This window comes from Guillardia theta, assembly GCF_000315625.1.
Source record: "Guillardia theta CCMP2712 unplaced genomic scaffold GUITHscaffold_53, whole genome shotgun sequence".
In the NCBI taxonomy this organism is placed as follows: Eukaryota; class Cryptophyceae; order Pyrenomonadales; family Geminigeraceae; genus Guillardia; species Guillardia theta.
This window is the reverse complement of record NW_005434621.1, coordinates 292,551-309,345: the sequence shown is the minus strand read 5'-3', so window position 1 is coordinate 309,345 and position 16,795 is coordinate 292,551. Positions and strand designations below refer to the sequence as shown.

The following is a 16,795-nucleotide window of genomic DNA, read 5'->3' as shown; positions in this document are numbered from 1 at the left end:
CTCCATCCATCCATCCATCCATCCATCCCTCCCCTCTCTTCCAACCCCCCCCTCTCTCTATCCTGACACATCATCTACCGCCTCTCCTCTCCCTCACCTCGAACAGGTATGCGATGCTCATGGTCAGATATCCAGCATTGCAGCCTCAAGACCGAGTGAGCGATCACTGCACAACGAGAACGCTTCTCACCTATGTCCAAACATGTCTTCCCCTTGAAAAACTCCTGAAAGACCAGGAATATTGTCATGCCCCCATTCGTCAACATCGTTCTACCCCCCTGCCCTCTCCCTCCCTCCCTGCCCTTCTCCCACTCTTTGTCCTCCTCCTCCTCCTGCTCCTCCTGCTCCTCCTGCTCCTGCTCCTGCTCCTGCTCCTCCGCCTCCTCCTCCTCCAGTACTGACCGCCTTCAGCAGGTCCAAACGAGGATCGCCCCAGACTCCGGGTTTCAAGACCTGCATCGGCGGCATCAGTGCACTCCGAGCAAATCAACTTCTTCGTGTGTATTTCAACTTCTGTGTTTGTATGTCGACTGATACAACAACATCAGATCCAGACCTTCCCGATCGACGAATTCATTGCACTTGCTTTCCGATAGCCGTAGTAACTGTTGAAGTTGCCTTTGACCGCTGCAAAACATGAAAAAATCAGTTTCAAAATCTTTGACTAGTATCCATGATTCTCTCCATCAGGATCATCATATCCATCATCTTCTTTATCATCTTCCTTTCCATCGTCATCATCACCATCCCTCGTGTTCTCTCAACCCCGTCTCTATCTTCGGTCGTCCTAGGATCTCTGATTTGACACAACAAACCTGTGAAGTTGTCAGGCCTGTTGTTGAAGACAGGTCTTGTCGGTTTCAGAGCCGTCGAGTTGACAGTCCTTCAACGAACAAGCAGAGAGTCAGAAAGTCAGTCAAGACATCATATCACGAGAGCTCCACCTTCCACTCGTCCGTACTTGGTACTTAGCGTTGAGGTTGCTGTACAGCGTTACATTCCGACCTCTCCCACTCCTTGCGCCATTTCTGAGCGCAAGGGTCGAGTTCCTCAGATGGCTGGCGAATCTCGGGCGTTTGATCGTGCTCTCCCTGAAGTCTCTGGGTGCATCAGAGCTCAACTGTCGCTTCCAGGGACCGGGGGTCTGTCCCACACGTCAGCCTCCCACTCCCCCACCGCATACATCCGTCACCACGGGCACTGAGGGCTGTTTGTTGAACGCGTATGCATCTTGGATCAAGTTGTCGATCCCTGCGGCCATGTCAGCAAGACTGTCACGCTCCTCAATGACCGTCCTGACCGTCTTCATCGTCATCGACGCCTCCTCGAAGGCGCTGCAGGATCCGGAGGTTACACCCTTCGGTCGACGCCTTCACACCGAGATTTCCGTCCCGATCAAGCAGAGCAACCTCGCATGTAATGATTTGAAAGAACAAGATGAATGAAATTCTCCATGGCGCGTGTCGATTCAGTGCAAGCGCGTACGTCATCCTCTGTTCTCATTTCATGTTGCGCTAGAAGCAACGGGTCAGTATAGCAGGCCTCAGGCTCCTCGGAAGCATAGCTCGATGGTTTCAGGGTATCGCTCACCCTCTTATCCCAAGTTTTCCTCCCCTGCAGCTTCTCCAGGACAACTCTCGTTGCTCCTCCTCCTGTTTTGATAGTCTCCTACACCTCTATCTCCTCCCATGCACCTACACCACCACTATCACGATCCCCTTCCTCATCTTCTTCCTTCTACTCCTTCCTGCTCCTCTTCCACTTCCTTCCTCTCCTACATCTTTCTCTATCAAAGCCTCTCTTCCTTCCTCTTCCCCTTCCTCTATGCTCCTCTGGCCATGCTCCGTACAGTAAAATCCCGCCATGGTCGCATCCACTATCGATTCAACCGATTCAATTCCAAGGTAGCAATGATTCCTTGCGATTAAATCGATTCCAACACCTTGAAAACAAAGGATTCGATTGGTTTGAATCGGTTTCGATCTCAAGGCACCACAAACAACCTGCGCTCTCTGGAAACGGGAAAGCGAAATGCCCAGCAATGACTTTTTGATCGACGAGGAGAAGGAGAAGGAGCAACTAGACTTGCGAGAGGAGGAGGAGGAGGAGGAGGAGGAGGAGGAGGAGGAGGAGGAGGAGGAGGAGGAAGGCGAGGTCAGCAGGATAAGGCTCAGAGGGTAAGTTGTGTTTACTTGTAGACTGAGGGAGAGAGAGAATTCAACTCTGCTTCTTCTTGGAGCTGAGGGCTCCAGACTGCTCACGAGTCAGCGAATCTTGAAGAGTGATGCGATACCGACAGACCTTGACGAGAGAATAGAGGAGGACGCCTCCAATGGCGACGGAAGATCCGATGATGCCTGCACGAGGAATATAAGGGTTGGAGAGGCTCAGTGGTGGGGGAGAAGTGGAAGGACAAGGCAGAAACAGTGGGAGAGGGAGAGAGGCAAAGAGGGGGGTGGGGAGTTATGGGGTAGAGGCGAACCATTGGTGGTGAGGGGCTTGTTGAAGACAATAGTTCCGGCGACGATGATGACAACCCTCTTCACCGTGTTTCCAACAGCCTGCGGGACCAGTCAACACGGAGAAGCACTAGGATCAAGGGGATGAAGAGCAGGGTGTAGGAGGGAGGGAGTAGAGGGGATTAGAGGGAGGAGAGAGGATTGGAAGGAGGAGAGAGGAGGAGAGAGGAGATGCTCTTACCTGACCGACGGGATCAAGGAGGTCCAAGACCATGAACGCCATCTCGTTGTAAAAGTAATAATAGAGACCGCAGACGAGCTGGAGCATGCAACGTGAGCCCTTACACGTTCCCAGCAGTGGCGGGTGAGGAAGCACCTGGTAGGCGATGAAGTACGAGGGAGAAGGCTTCCCCTTCTTGACATCAAGCTCTGACGGTCGCAGGAGGCGTCAGGAGCTCGATACCTCAACCGAATCTCCGCTCTTCACCTCCATTGATCAAGGCCATGTAGTCCAAGGGAGCCTTGCCGGTGGTAAGCTGCTCGAAGCCAGTGATGGCGGACTGTCCCTCCATGACGAAGGTGATGGGTGCCTGGCAGAAGGCTGTGAGGTGAAATCGTTACGAAATTCCATCAGCACCATCAGGACGAAAGCAAAGATGGTGTTCATGGCGAACAAATCAGCTCCGCTCATCTTAGGGCCCTCTGCAAGAGAGCAAACAGTTACAGCAGGAACATGTAGAACGTAGAGAGCCAGGGAGCGAGAAACTCGACAGGAGAAAGCCAGGGAAGAAATCAACTTACTCTCCATGCAAATCTTCGCGTAAGTTCCACGAGCAGCGAAGAGGAAGTTGGACAACATGGCACATCCAAACGCAAACATGCTGAACTCCGGCTGCAGGAATAGATTCAGAGTAAACAACACACGCAGATTCCGTCACAATCACAACAAGACATGGACTCTTCCACCGAACAGCTTACAATCAGCATGATAGAACTCAACGCGGATCGCCCAAGGGTGTGTGATCGGGGTTCAAGTAGATACAAACAAGACCTACCTCAGCCATGGATGCAATCATCACTCCGGCAATGATGGGAAGCAGGGCGATGAGCTCCATAAGAGCAGGAATAGCTCCGTTGAACAGGAATCCCATCAACACAGAGCACAGCGGCTCTCCGGCCTTCACGACATTAGCAAAGGCGACTGAGCCAGCACCTGTGGTTTGAGACGAGGCACAGACGTTAGATGGCAAAATGTCCCAACGGTTACTATACCAAGAGACATGACAGTGGCATAGTGCCCTCCTCCATGGAAGAAGGAGAGCAGGGAGATGTTCGAAGAGGAGAACGATGGCCACTTGGCAAAGCCCAGGGCATACTTGGGAATGATGTACAGCAATCCCGAGCCCAACTGTCAATCACAGTTACATCTTTGCAAGAGGTGTGTGTTGATAAAATATACCTGAATCAGTGCTGTTGTGTATGGAAAGTCATAGGCGTTGAGAATCTTCTTGTTGTAGAGATTGTATTGAACATTCAGAACATACCAAGCTGTCTGCAGATTCACGTATCATGTATGGGCGAAAATCCCAAGCAAAACAATTACCAGATAGAACAAGAGGAGGGGGATGCTGACTTTCTGCGCCATGCCAGTCTTTTGCCTGACAAGTAAATTCATCACACAGTGACTGCATGGTATTGACGATGATTCACGAAGGGGACATAGTTCGCGGGGAGGATATGATCCTAGAGAAAAGCATACGAGTTGACTTGTGTCGATCTGCAATGAATTCGATGCTAATCCCTTGTTGAATCTGACTAGATACTAATCGCTGCCAACCTGTGAAGGGGGAAGAAAGGAAAGGGAGGCAGACTATGAAACATTCAAGACATGCAACATCTACGCTTACATATTGCAAAGTTCTAGGAATATTCCTGATTAACGGGGCAGACATTGAGGATAGCATCCATATTCTGATACAGGATCGGGCACTTTCACGAAGAAGACACATGTCGACACGAAGTGGAACATCAACAGGCGGAAAGCTGATGTAGAAATGAAAAATAGCTCTGCATCTCTATTCTACACTTCCTCACTGCCCACAGGGTAGAGGTGGAGGACGGGGGGAGGAGGAAGAGAGCGAAAAAGCATCATCCTCTGCACGCCGCGGTTGCCATGACGGGCGGGAGGCCGGGATCTATGAAATCGGGGGGTCCCTTCTTGACATTGTACTATGGATGTGTGGAAGGGTGGGTACTATGATGATGAAATGGGGGGTGATTGAGAGGAGGCGTACTGAAACGGGGGGTCACATAAGGGTAAGGGTGGTTGGGGTGGCAGCTCAGTGAAGGGGGTTCATTGTGAATCGTTGTCTTCTTGAGGGACTATCCAAGAACGGGAGATTGACGAGTGGTTCGGTAAATGAGTAGGTGGGGGTGTGAAATAGTGGGGTAGGATGATTTTAGGGTGGGTACATTTTGAAAGGGTACTTGGAAGTGTAGATGATCCATATCAGTTTCTTCATCTACAAGCGGGTAGGGGTGATAACCCCAGCGCATTGGTGGACAAAAAGGGTGGGGAGGGATTTTGTCTAGGTAGGGGTGGCCAAAATTGCAAGGGTTGGGTAGTGTTGAAAGTGGGGGGTACTGCACGCATACATGTCAGTGGGAGGACGTAAGGGTAGGGTACGGCAGTACCTTTAGAGAGGGGTTGAAGGGGTGGTAATTCCATCATTCACACGGGTGGTATCATCATGGCATATTCTCGGCCCCCGGGCCCCCGGGCCCGGCCCGGCGGTGACTGTTACCGGCAGTCGCTCTCCGAAAAACGGTTATGGTTCAGTCTGCGGTGTAACGGTTCAACGGACTAGTTTCAGTCAATAAAGAGTGAGTTTCGCCGGGATATCTCAACACGCGCCGTGGCCCAATGTCCGGGTACCCGACGTAGGGGGACCTCCTAGGGGGGTAGGGGGGTAGGGGTGGGGTCAACTGCTAGGGGGGTAGGGGTGGGGTCATTCAAGAGGCCCCGTCCGTACCCCGGGCCCGGTGACCGCTCGTACCGTACCGTACTAGGCTGTATGGACTCCCGGAGGGTGGGGTACGGTAACCCACAAGGCTGGTCCACACCGTCACTGACAGTGTAGAGTGGGAGGGGTGGGTCATAAAAGAGTCCCGGGGTAGATACTGGAAAGAGGCCCGGCCGATGCTGGCTGGTGAGGGCGAGACAAGAGGAGGGAGGAGAAAAGACTGCAGGAAGAGGAGGAGGAGCTGAAGGATTAGAGGAGATGCATAAGATGGACGAGACGATGGTGGACGATCAGTGCATGTGAGGTGCGTCAGACGGCATCACAACCCGAGGAGAGGAGAAAAGCAACGATCACTGGATTTGAATTTGGCCACTACAGATCCGAAGGTGAAACTCATAGTGAGCAAAACAGTACTTTGATTAGCCTCGTATAAGATAGTTGAGAGAGTGACAACAGTTGGCTGGTTTGTGTAGAAGATGCCATCGAAAGCCTCTGATGACCACTCAAGTGCCATCGGCGAAGTTCGAATGTAGTGATTGAGGGAACACATCATTGTCACTTCCACGATGTCTGCAAACTCTGGGCGGTCTGCTCAAAGGCTGAAGGAGCAGAATGAAAGGATGCTGTCGGAGTTGGCTACTATGAGGTACCGCCGTGTTGCTGTCGATGTTCGAAACGTGCTGACATCCTCGTTCCCTGGAAACGTCAGCAGGCCTCAAAGGTCCAACGGCAACTCCAAGGTCTGCAGCGAATGCAACATTTACCGTCTCTGAGACACTGTGGAAGCAGGCACATCCCGATCCGTCGCACGGAAGCATGCATGAGTCTCCGTCCTTGGATCAGCGAAGTTGGCAACATGCGCACTGCTCCTGACGTCTCACTGTTGAGATGGGCAGGTTTCCACATGCGGTCGCCTCGGTTTGCCGACCCCAACGTCAGCCCCATCCCCATGAATGTGACCACCAGCCCTGCAGTAATGAAGAACGTCGGGGAGAAGGTGAGCAGCTGAGGTAGTGCGCTGTGCTGACTGCGAGGTAGAGCACGGCGAGTGTGCTGGATGTGAAGCAGAAAGTACGGCAGTTGCAAAGCAAGGTGAGCAGTGATGAAGGATGCGGGGGTTCGAGATGGCCTTGACGCCTGCACCTCATGTAGAAGCCTGTTGAAGCCCTGGAGTTCCTCGAGTCTTTGGATCAGAACATCAAGTGGAAGTGCTTTCTTGGAGTACCTCCTTCCCAGCGAGCGGTAGCTCTACACTCAATCCTCGAGTTGTCGGTTGTGGTGATTACCGTATGTCAGGCCATCATGCTCGAAATGGATGAGAGCGATCGCATGACTGCCCTTGACATGCTGAGGTTCAATCCAAACCTCCATGCTCACATGGCTCATCCATGACCTTCTCTGTTGCAGGCCGGAGGAGCGGAAGGTGATCGAGAAATTTCTGGAGATGAAGAAGGGAACAGCAAAGTCCGGCCAGTCCTCCCGGCCGAAACGGACGACCAGTGCGAGTTCCTCCGAGAAACAGCGCAAGACTGAGATCACCTCATCGACGCCAGTGGAGAAGTTAAAGGTGCAGGCAGACGTTGTGAATGACAGGAAGGTGGTGGGAGGGCAGCAAGACGGGAGCTCGCTGGAGAAGAGGCTGTTTGAGAATGCGAGGACGAGCGACGCCGCGTCGAGTCGAGACGAGCGAGGGGAGGATGAGAAGACTGAGGGAGTCAATAGGAACGGAAACTTGTCGCAGGATGCTGGATATTACAGCGAGGACGGAGTTATGATCTCTTCCTCGCCACTTCAGAGGCTGGGAGGTGAATCCGCCGCCCAGCCTGTCTTCACGGCATTCTCGAGCTCGAAACCGCCTCTGCCTCGCAAGCCTCCCTCTGTCACTGGGCAAGCTGACAAGTCCCGGCAAAACAGCGTGTTCGAGCCTTTTCGAGGCATCGACCCCGAGGAGATGGAAACGATATCACAGAAGCTTTCGGATATGCAGCAGCAAATCATCGAGATCGAGAAGTTGGGGGAAGACAAGGATGGAAGACGTGCTCCTTTCGGTGCTCCCCTCATGTAGTCTTGATCCTCCCTCGCTGACTGCTTGTGTCAGGTTTCAAGCTGTCGCAAGATCAGACCAAGGCTCTCATCAGCCCGCCTCCTTTCAAACCGCTGCCCATGCCTAGAGGTAGCTCATGCCCCGTTGAAATTGTTGCCGACGATCATGACAGGCAACTCGATCGACGGCTCCAGGCCCTCAACTCCATCCCAGCTGTCTGTGGCGAATCAGGCAGAGCTGTATGCAGTCATGGCAGACGGCAGCAACCAGGTTGAGGTAGGGGGGGCGAACTACCTGAGGAGCAATAGCTCGGCCTCGAACCATTCCGCCCACTCTCAGGTGGCCTCGGCCTCTCACGGCAAGAGCGCAGGGACGGGATCGTTCTCGATGGTCCCGAGCATGAGCGACGTCATGACCATGTTTTCAAACGACCACAAGCTGCAGCGCAAGGGCCCTCCCTCTCTCCGCAGCTTGAAGAGGAGCGAGTCTTCGAACAGCTCGTACATGTCTTCCAGGCTTTCCTCCTACGGACCATACAAGCCGGAAGACGAGGGGAGTCACACCATGAGCGATGCAGTCAGGCCTCCCTCGCACATCAGCTCGAGCAGCGCATACTACATGCGAAGTAGCCAAGAAATCCCCCGTGAGCAGCGCGGCTCTCTGCTGTCCAGGTTCTTCTCCTGCGCTCCTTTCCTCGCCATCTTCTTCCGTCCAAAGGCCCAGACCCACCAGCAGGTCACCCGCCTCCCCTCCTCACAGCCGTTTGTGCCTCGCGCGAAGAGAGAGCCGGCGCTGTCGTGCGTCCCATCCTCCTTGGACGGGAGGGAGAGCAGAGAGTTCAGAGATTCACTCGACCAGGCCTCCACCTGGCGCCAAGTCAACTCGCTGCAGCCCCAGCAGGGGCTGACGCGCAGCTTTGTACCACCCCAGCTGAACCCCAGTGACTCGAGGCTGATCCGCAGCATCATCATGTCGCACTCGAACGAGGTCACAGAGTCGAACATGCAAGTGCTGGAGGCGACGAGTCAGCTCGCCAGGGAGGCGGATGAGGAGAAGCTCAGCGCTGCTCCCCCGATGTCCCGGGCCTCCACGACGAGCAAGGCAAGCTCCAGGAGCAAGGTTCAGGTGGTCGACGACATGCCGCGGGATGGCGCTATGAACGGTGGAGACGCCGAGGGACGGGGCAGCCGTGCGAAGGTTGCGCAGGATCCGTCGAGAGTAGCTGGGGCGTCGGGGCCTCATCGTCTTGCCATGGAGGAAGAGATCGAACCTGCCAGCTCTCGCGCAAGACAGCAAGTGCCAGTGAGAACAACCCGAACCTCCGAACCCTCCGTCTCCCTCCTCCCTCCTCCCTCTTCACCTCTCAACTTTCTCCTCCTCCTCCTCCTCCCTCCTTCTCCCTCCTCCCTCCTCCCTCTTCGCCTCTCAACTTTCTCCTCCTCCTCCTCCTCCTCCTCCTCCTCCTCCTCCTCCTCCTCCTCCTCCTCCTCCTCCTCCTCCTCCTCCTCCTCCTCCTCCTCCTCCTCCTCCTCCTCCTCCTCGACTCATCATCTCCCGCCTCAATCATCTGTCCCTACTCTCCTCACTCTCCTCATCCTCCCGACTCTCCTGACAACATCAACGTTGCAACAGGAACGAGCAGACGACCATGTCCGTCGTGACATCATGAAGGCAACAGGACAGTTGATAGTGAGCGAGATCAACGACTCAGCCGTACTTGACGCCAAGGTGATGAGAGGCCTGCCCTGACCTTCACAGTCCGAATGACGACTGTGATGTAGGAGGACAGAGCGAACCTGTCGATGGCGGGAGAATGGAGAGTGATTGAGGGGAGGACAGCAGGTGAAGCTGCCGTGGGGCTGGCAGAGACTCCCTACTACGGGAAGGAGGTCGAGAAGTACTGGGAGGAGGACTTGAGGAGGAGAAAGTACGAGGGGTTGAAGGACAAGTGGGACTACCGGGCCAGGACATCCTCCTCCTCCGACGGCGTGAGCGCCGCCAGGGGATCAAGCAGATCGCCCGTGTCCTCACACCCGATGGACTACAGGAGGAACAGCTACGAGCGGAAATCGCCCGAGGGGGAGAGGGAGATCAATCGCCAGGTACGCCGCTGTCTGACATCTCGATCCTCTCGTGACGTCACCTCAACCCAGGGGATAAAGGAGCTGATCAAGAACGAGATCATAGCCAATCGTTACCCCAGGACCATGTCTGCGTTCGGAGCTGATTGGGGACCAAACTTTTGCTGAGGCTCACTTGGACAGAATGTGTCCTAAGATTGAATGGAACTTGAAACATGTGGATGGGGACAGTAGGAAGATCATGAGATGACGATGTTGGTTTTGTGTATTAAGATGAAAATGAAAACTTGTCTGACTTGAATTGTGTGAGTATACAAGACAAGGATAGGACGATGTTTACGCTGTCACACAAACAGCTTCTAGCATTCGAGAGATGTCGTCCAACTGACTCAGTTGTCTATCCTCATCGCTCACAGAGATTTTGTTGCTCTGCTCTTTCCCAGTGCGTCAAGGCTCCTTCAGCAGCTTCATAACCCCGTAACTATAACATGCATGACCTCGCGTCGCAGAACAAGACTTCATTTTCAAACTTTACTATACAAGAGCAGCTCTCATTCCTTGTTGCTTTCGATTGGATGCAAACCTCTTGATCAAAGTCTAAACACATCTGTGCTATGACGTCCAACCGATGTCCACTGAGCGCTGTCGAATAGAAATATCAAGTCAGTCATGGCATTCGTCAATGAGACACGTCCTCGAGGACTGCATGTCTGCCAGTCCTGAGTTGCGTTCTAAGTATACACAGCAAGAAACCCCTGTAGCTCCTTCCTGCATAGAGGGCAACGGGTGACCGTACCAACGCAGTTCCCGCACAGACACAGGTGACCGCAAGGCATCAGGGCGAACTTGGATGGAGCCTCGAGGCAGATGACGCATTCTCCTTGGTTGTTTCCACTTGCTGCCTCCTCTGTGTTGGATCCACGGTGACTTGAGCCGTGCTCTTGTTTGACTGAATCACCTCGTTCGTCATCAAGCAGCTCTTCTAGGGGTGGTGCAGAGGGGGCGAAGTCGTCAAGGGGCTGTTGCGACTGACTTGCCTGCTGTGTTTCTTCAGGAAAAACTCTCGATCGTCGAACAGCTTGCGCTTGATTCTGTCCGCAGCTGAAGCAGGCACTTGATGTGAAGGCGAGGTAATCACCAAGATACCTCATTGTTTCTTCATCGATCTAATATCTGATCCTAATCGCTGACTTGTCTCTTCTCTTGCTAATGGTCACGATCCTCTATCTTCTATCTTCTCTTCTCGCTCCTCTCTCCTCTCTCCTCTCTCCTCGTTGAAATGTCTCCACATTTCTCCAGCTACTTTTTCAACCCCACCCCCGACTCGGCGAACCCTGCCCCGAACCCCCGCATTTTAGGATCCAAATACTTCTCTTCTACCCCTACTGTCAAGGTTCCAAAAGGGGGTACTCCAAAGAATATCCTGGTCCTCTGGGGGGTACACGCATGAACAAAGTGTGGGGTACTCAGAGTCCGCTGAGAGCCGCAATGAAATCCGGGGAAAGTTAGCAGCGAATATTATGCGATAGGAGGGGTGGTATGAGAGTGTCCAAAGGCAAAAGTGAGGGGTGGGTAGCTTATAGTGTCGGGGGCTACGAAGGTTGCACGTAAAAGGGGAACCATGGCGTGGGTGCCCAACGAGGAGGGGAAGGAGCTTGCGGCCCCGCTCCCCATCTCTGGCGTGAGCGAGATCAAGGAGGTAGCCCCCTCTCTTTGCTTGTATGCTTGCTCGCTCGCTGTCAGAAGTCTCGTCCGCAATGATGCGTTCTCGATGTGGTTGGGATGATTACATTTGCTGACAGAGGGAGTGACTGGGGGAGAGCGTGCAAAGCATGATGCGTGCATGCCTTCTTTTGATCGAAATTCTCTTGCTTCTGTTACACTTCAAGTCTTAATTGCAGGAGATGAAGCTTTGTGCAGGTTAAGCTGTATGAGATGGAAGCCAGTCCGCCTTGCGTCATGGTCAGGTCCTTCCTGGCGTATGCTGGCATTGCGCATCAGAGCATCTTAGTCTCCATGCCCGGCAAGAAGGAAATCAAGTGGTCTAAGTATAAGAAAGTTCCCATCGTCACTGTCAACGGTCTTCAGGTATCTTCGATCCACGAGAGCGTTTCCCTAACGACATGACGGCTGTCAGATCAACGACTCGTATATCATCTTCAAAGAGCTTTCTCGTATCATCTTCGGGAGACAGCTGAGCGAGAGTGAGTCGAGACAGGTCCATGAGGTGACGTATGGGCTGCTGCTCGCCTACGAGGCCGAGATCTTCGGGAACGAGGAATCCAGGAGCAGATTCATCGCCACTTTCCTCAAAGGCAACTGTTGCTTCACATGCTTCATTGTGCCCCTGATACGACACATGCTGAGCAAAGCACCTGCAAAGATCAAGTGAGAGGCTTCTTAGAATTGCCGCAGTGTGGTCTGTTCACTGAGACTCTTCCTCGCCATTGCAGGAAATCGAACCCAGGGTTGAAATCGTTGGACGAGTACGGGAAGAAGATCAGGTCGGAGATGGCTGGCACGTTCATCGGAGGAAGTCAGCCTGGCCCTGTTGATGTCATGGTGTGGGGCCTCGTAGAGCAAGCAAGGGTGAGGCGATCCTCCGCAGCTTGTTCACGAGTGATCCTTTGGGCTCGCAGCATATCGAGGTGAAGACGATGGAGAGTTGGCTGTCGAGGACCGACCTCATGCCATGGTTCAAGAACATGGATGGTGCAGCACTCATCGATCCTCATCTCAATCTGATCTCAACACAGGAATCATGTCTTCAAAGAAGAGCATCTGGTGAAGGAGATTTCCTTGTTGGGCTAGATCGTTGCTTCGATTTTATTCCTCTCTCGAGCCCTTAATCACCGTCGCATTTTTTTCTCTCTCCGCCCTTTTCTTCATAGCGATCTCTATCTCCCCGAATCACTGCAAAATGGCTATTCCTAACTCATCATGAGAACCGAGAAAAAAACGAAAGTTTGTAACCCCCAATCTTTCTCCTTATTCGTAGCCTTCTCGTATCCATGCATCTCTGTCCACCAGCGTGTAACATTTTGTTACATCCCCTCCACTCTCCCTGTTGTGATGGCCCTTGAACGTTCTCTTCCCAAGGAACTCATTTAGGATCACTGTCTTTGTTCCAGATTCTTCTTCCTCCCTACCTCCTGGTTGAGGCACTCGTGACGAAATTCTCCTCTGCGCTTCCTTTTTCTCTGCCTTTTGCTGCCTTCCACTCGTGCTCCTCCTCCTCCTCCTCCTCCTCCTCCTCCTCCTCCTCCTCCTCCTCCTCCTCCTCCTCCTCCTCCTCCTCCTCTCATGGTCAACATTTATGATGGGACTTATCGTTCAGGGTGGGTAGGGTTAGTACCCCTACGACGTATCAGTGAGGAAAATTGTTATAAAGAATATGGTAGGGTGTATCACCCTACTCGGTCGAATCCATGACCCACCCCCTTGTCAAATTCCGATCACTCCGAGATCCCGGATCCGGCAAGTGCGGGGGTGGGTCAAATGACTACCGGTACACTTAACTGGAATTTATACGGGTAGTCAAAAGTTCAGGGGTCTCTGCTCTGTGTCGGAGAAAAGCCGGGTATAAGAAGGGGTCCACAGTTGACAAGCTGAATGGGTGGGGTGTGCAGTAGGGCATTTGATCTATGTAAGGTGGGTACTTTGTGAATCAAACGAAGGGGTAGCACTGGTATGGTCATCAAAAAGAGGGGGTAGGGGTGAGCTAATTCCGGGAAGAAGGGTGGGGGTCCATTGTTTGATGTTCCGGTAACGTCTTGAGGAACGAGGAAAGCCTTCGAGGGAGGAGGAGAACGGCAGAGGGCAGCGACGAGGAGCAAGAAGGAGTCAGAAGCCCTCGGAGGACCCGGACAGCGAGATGGAGGTAAGATTCCATGCTCTTTGATGCAGATCGAAGTGAGGAGGGAAGGAGTGGCAAGCTGTTGGGGAAGCAGAGCTTCCGAATCCGACCACTGCGGTCGCTATGTCTCACGACCTCTCCCTGGCAGCACCGATGTGGGGTTGGAATGGGGTTGTAAGGGGAAGGGGAAGAGGAGCGTATTCAGCGAGAGAGATGATAGTAGAAGAAGTGTCAGGGTAGTTTAGGAGAATAGTTTGCGATTAGTAAGCACCTATAGAACAGCTGAAACCGTAGGGGAGAAAACGATGGGATGATGACCTGGTTTTGAACAGGTCCCGCCATACAGGATCCCCATACAATGGCAGCCGCTCAGTGGGGTCACCAGCATGATTTCGACGGGGGGCTCCGAGGCGAGATCGAAGGAAGAAGAGGAGAAGAACAAGGGCGATGAAAGCATCGCCGAGAGGGACAGGAGGGCGAAGTTAGAGAGAAGATCGAAGTTCAACAGACTTCTGCTGGGGGTCTTAGGATTGTGTGTGGGGCTGGCTGCCGTCGGGTTTGGAGGATGGAATGAGTATGCAGCGCAGGGGTGCTTGGAAGTTGCTGACCTGAACTTGCGCAGATTTCGAGATCTGATTTCGCTGAGGAAGAAGAACATAATCAAGGACAACGTCAACGAGATTCGATGCGTCCCTGACGCTACCTACGAAGGGAAACTGGTGCACGGAATCTGTCCCATGTAATGATGACCTGCCTCACTCTGTCCTCCTGTTGTCCCCGTTGTCCCCCGAGTCTCTCTCTTTCCCTCTCGTTCTCTGCTTTCCTGCCTTCCTGCCTGCCTGTTCCACCTCGGTTGTCGTTCTTTCGAGCTGATCGGCACATCATCTCAGAACAGGGCAGATGAAGATGGGAACGTGGGTGATTGGGCTGCAGAGTGTACCGGCTGCATCAACAACAGGAATCAGATTGGAATCCTCGATCGAAGTAAGGAGCAGAGAGAACAGGGAGGAGGATGAGGAGGGGGAAATGGAAGGAGAACAGCAAGGGAGGAGGGAGGAGGGAAGAGGGAGGAGGGAGGAGGAGAATGGAAGAAGTGTGAGAGGAATTTCATGGAGAAACTAATGCAAGGTCAGGTACTGCAGTGGATCGAGAACAGGACTGTAGTGAAAAGTCCCGTCAGCTGCTCGTCCGTCAGTACCAACAATGTGGATCAATCGCTTGCCTGCGGTGAGTTAGATGAAGACGACGCCCTGCTCTTGCACTGTGCTCCTCCTCCTCCTCCTGTTCCCCGTCGTCTTCATCACCCTCCTCCTCTTGAATCTCCTTCCCAGCGGCATCGACCTTCCTTCACTCCTACTTCCTCTCCTTCACCTTCATTCTCCCTTGTATATTATCGCATGCTTCACCTCTACCTTGTCCTTCGTGCAACAACATGACTTCCTTGTGATCAGCATCGGATACCGTAGTCCACCAGTACACAAGACAATGGGTGACGAGTTATTTTCCTTCATCCTCCTTTGCCGAGCCCGATAAATGTAAGGATGAATGAGAGAGGAGGAGGAGAGGAGGGTTAAGGGAGGGAGACGAGATAGAAAGCATGGGAGGGCATACCGTGAAGTAGAGGAAGAAGCAGAAAAAGTACGAAGATAGGACGAGTAGGGTGGAGGATAAGGATCTTGAGCTCGGGGGCAGGGACGAGGAAGAGGAAGAGGAAGTAAAGATATTGACGGTGGCTCAGGCAAGCTGGCCAATGGGGGAAACAATTGCATCAACGATGACCCGAGACTGAAGTAGAGGACAAGGAGAAAGACGTTCTCCTTGCGTGATGAGAGTTTCAGGTCATGGTGGACCAAGGACATGTCGCTGGGACTCTCAATTATCGACCGATCTTCAATGTACTCCCCTCCCTCCTCCCTCAGCACTCCTCTCCTCCCTTTTGCTTCCTCCTCCTCGACCTCATCCGTCACCTTTCCTTCCTTCCAATGGTCTATTCTCTCCTCCCTCCTTCCTCCTTCCTCTTTCCTCCTCTCCTTCCTCCTCCCTCCGCTGACCTTCGTCATCTAAATTTGCTCCTAGTTCCTTCGGCAGCTTCACAGTTCCATCAGATCTTGCAGATCAAGTAGGCAGGGTTGGGGAGGGAAAGGGAAGGGGATGAATAAAGAGAAGAGCAGAGGACGGGGAGGATAAATCATTTCTGATTCTTAATGCAGATTGGGGGACTGAAAGTGGTTGAGCCCGTTTGCAACACCAAGGACTGTCCTTCAGGGGTGAGGAGGAGGAGGAGGAGGAGGAAGAAGAAGAGGAGGAGGAGACATGCTGTGAAAAGGATAAGCAAAGACAGTAGGAGGTCACAAAGAGAGATGGGTGGGAGAGGAGGAGGAGGATGTTACAAGGAGGAGGCGGAGCAAGACATTGGAGATTGGAATTGTTGGTTTCGGGATAGGATCTTCATTCTCTGAGGTTTATCTTCAAGGTTCGACTGGAAGTAGCGGCGGGGAAGGAATACAACTACGTCATCTATGATGATGCCAACAGTCCAGTACGCAGGAGGTAGACTCTCTTCTCTTCTATTTTCTCTACTTTCTCCTTTTCCATCTTCTCTACTTTCTCCTTTTCCATCTTTTCTCCATCCTACTCGCTGCTTCCTCTTCATTTCCTTGATATCTTCATCCTTTGAATCTCTTAAATTTGCTCCTTTGCCATATTCTCAACCCTCTATTCTCCCTCATCTTATTCCTGCTCATTTCGCATACCCATTCCCGTCCCTTCTTCCTCCTCCTCCGGAATCACTTCCTCCTCCTCCGGCATCACTCCTCCTTCTCCCTTCACTTCTCTTTCTCTCCTACTGTTTGTTGGCCTTTTAGACTTTCTGAGTCTTCGTCCCATCAACAGATTTTTCGTCGCAGAAGCAAGCGTTGCTTCGGTGCTTCAGCTCCTCCTGCCTCTCCTCTCCCTTCTTCACCTCTTTTCTCCTCTCTCACCTCCCCATCACCCGCTCCCCTGCCTCTCTTCATTAGCTTCAAGCTATTCCATCCCCTCGGCGCCTCTTGCTCTTCTCTGCTCTTCTCTCCTCTTGTCTTTTCTTTTCGAATCCCCTCTCCTCTCCTCTCCACTCCAATATTTCTCGGAGACCAGTGATCATCCTCGCTTACTTTTACAAATGGATTCAGTGGCCGGTGATCTCGTCAAGCTGTCAGACATCTCGGGTCGTTGCCTTGTGTTTCACGATTCCCTCAGGCACACTTTGGATCTTGATGTGATGGCAGACAATGTGTTCTTCTGCAACTCCGACGAGTTTCCCCGGAGCCTTCAAGCGACTTTAGATGTCATCC

The 16,795-nt window shown here is 52.8% G+C and overlaps 6 protein-coding genes across 6 annotated transcripts in view; 3 read left to right on the top strand and 3 right to left on the bottom strand.

The window, feature by feature from the left end:
- GUITHDRAFT_141309 (hypothetical protein) overlaps positions 1-1,490 on the bottom strand; it is a gene marked incomplete at both ends in the record, with an annotated part of 3,002 nt that extends 1,512 nt beyond the window's left edge. The window contains 8 exons of the mRNA XM_005829285.1: positions 98-144; positions 191-224; positions 403-453; positions 557-627; positions 816-883; positions 945-1,144; positions 1,184-1,251; positions 1,301-1,490. Coding sequence (XP_005829342.1) covers positions 98-144; positions 191-224; positions 403-453; positions 557-627; positions 816-883; positions 945-1,144; positions 1,184-1,251; positions 1,301-1,490 — 729 coding nt within the window. The remainder of the gene's footprint in view (positions 1-97; positions 145-190; positions 225-402; positions 454-556; positions 628-815; positions 884-944; positions 1,145-1,183; positions 1,252-1,300) is intronic.
- A 727-nt stretch (positions 1,491-2,217) lies between these two features.
- On the bottom strand, positions 2,218-4,216 carry GUITHDRAFT_111637 (hypothetical protein; the record flags this gene model as incomplete). Its single annotated transcript, XM_005829284.1, has 13 exons — positions 2,218-2,253; positions 2,302-2,357; positions 2,483-2,561; positions 2,701-2,778; positions 2,836-2,888; positions 2,947-3,049; positions 3,097-3,161; positions 3,261-3,351; positions 3,515-3,672; positions 3,732-3,867; positions 3,919-4,011; positions 4,063-4,117; positions 4,170-4,216. The coding sequence occupies 13 exons, from the start codon at positions 4,214-4,216 to the stop codon at positions 2,218-2,220; spliced, it is 1,050 nt and encodes a 349-aa protein (XP_005829341.1).
- Positions 4,217-6,048: 1,832 nt separating this feature from the next.
- Positions 6,049-9,857, top strand: GUITHDRAFT_111636 (hypothetical protein; the record flags this gene model as incomplete). The annotated part of the gene is made up of 13 exons (XM_005829283.1): positions 6,049-6,222; positions 6,272-6,329; positions 6,379-6,479; positions 6,521-6,574; positions 6,635-6,724; positions 6,779-6,834; positions 6,890-7,530; positions 7,581-7,655; positions 7,699-8,828; positions 9,159-9,254; positions 9,308-9,628; positions 9,680-9,741; positions 9,791-9,857. 13 exons carry the CDS (start codon positions 6,049-6,051, stop codon positions 9,855-9,857), a joined length of 2,925 nt encoding a protein of 974 aa, XP_005829340.1.
- Positions 9,858-10,338: 481 nt separating this feature from the next.
- GUITHDRAFT_73992 (hypothetical protein) lies at positions 10,339-10,758 on the bottom strand (the record flags this gene model as incomplete). Its single annotated transcript, XM_005829282.1, has 1 exon — positions 10,339-10,758. The coding sequence occupies one exon, from the start codon at positions 10,756-10,758 to the stop codon at positions 10,339-10,341; it is 420 nt and encodes a 139-aa protein (XP_005829339.1).
- A 469-nt stretch (positions 10,759-11,227) lies between these two features.
- GUITHDRAFT_164156 (hypothetical protein) lies at positions 11,228-12,421 on the top strand (the record flags this gene model as incomplete). The annotated part of the gene is made up of 6 exons (XM_005829281.1): positions 11,228-11,306; positions 11,528-11,695; positions 11,745-11,995; positions 12,061-12,196; positions 12,247-12,319; positions 12,364-12,421. Coding segments are annotated over 6 exons (739 nt in total), but the record flags the coding sequence as incomplete, so codon positions are not given.
- Positions 12,422-13,481: 1,060 nt separating this feature from the next.
- Positions 13,482-14,206, top strand: GUITHDRAFT_141305 (hypothetical protein; the record flags this gene model as incomplete). The annotated part of the gene is made up of 2 exons (XM_005829280.1): positions 13,482-13,487; positions 13,796-14,206. The coding sequence occupies 2 exons, from the start codon at positions 13,482-13,484 to the stop codon at positions 14,204-14,206; spliced, it is 417 nt and encodes a 138-aa protein (XP_005829337.1).
- Positions 14,207-16,795: the final 2,589 nt, after the last annotated feature.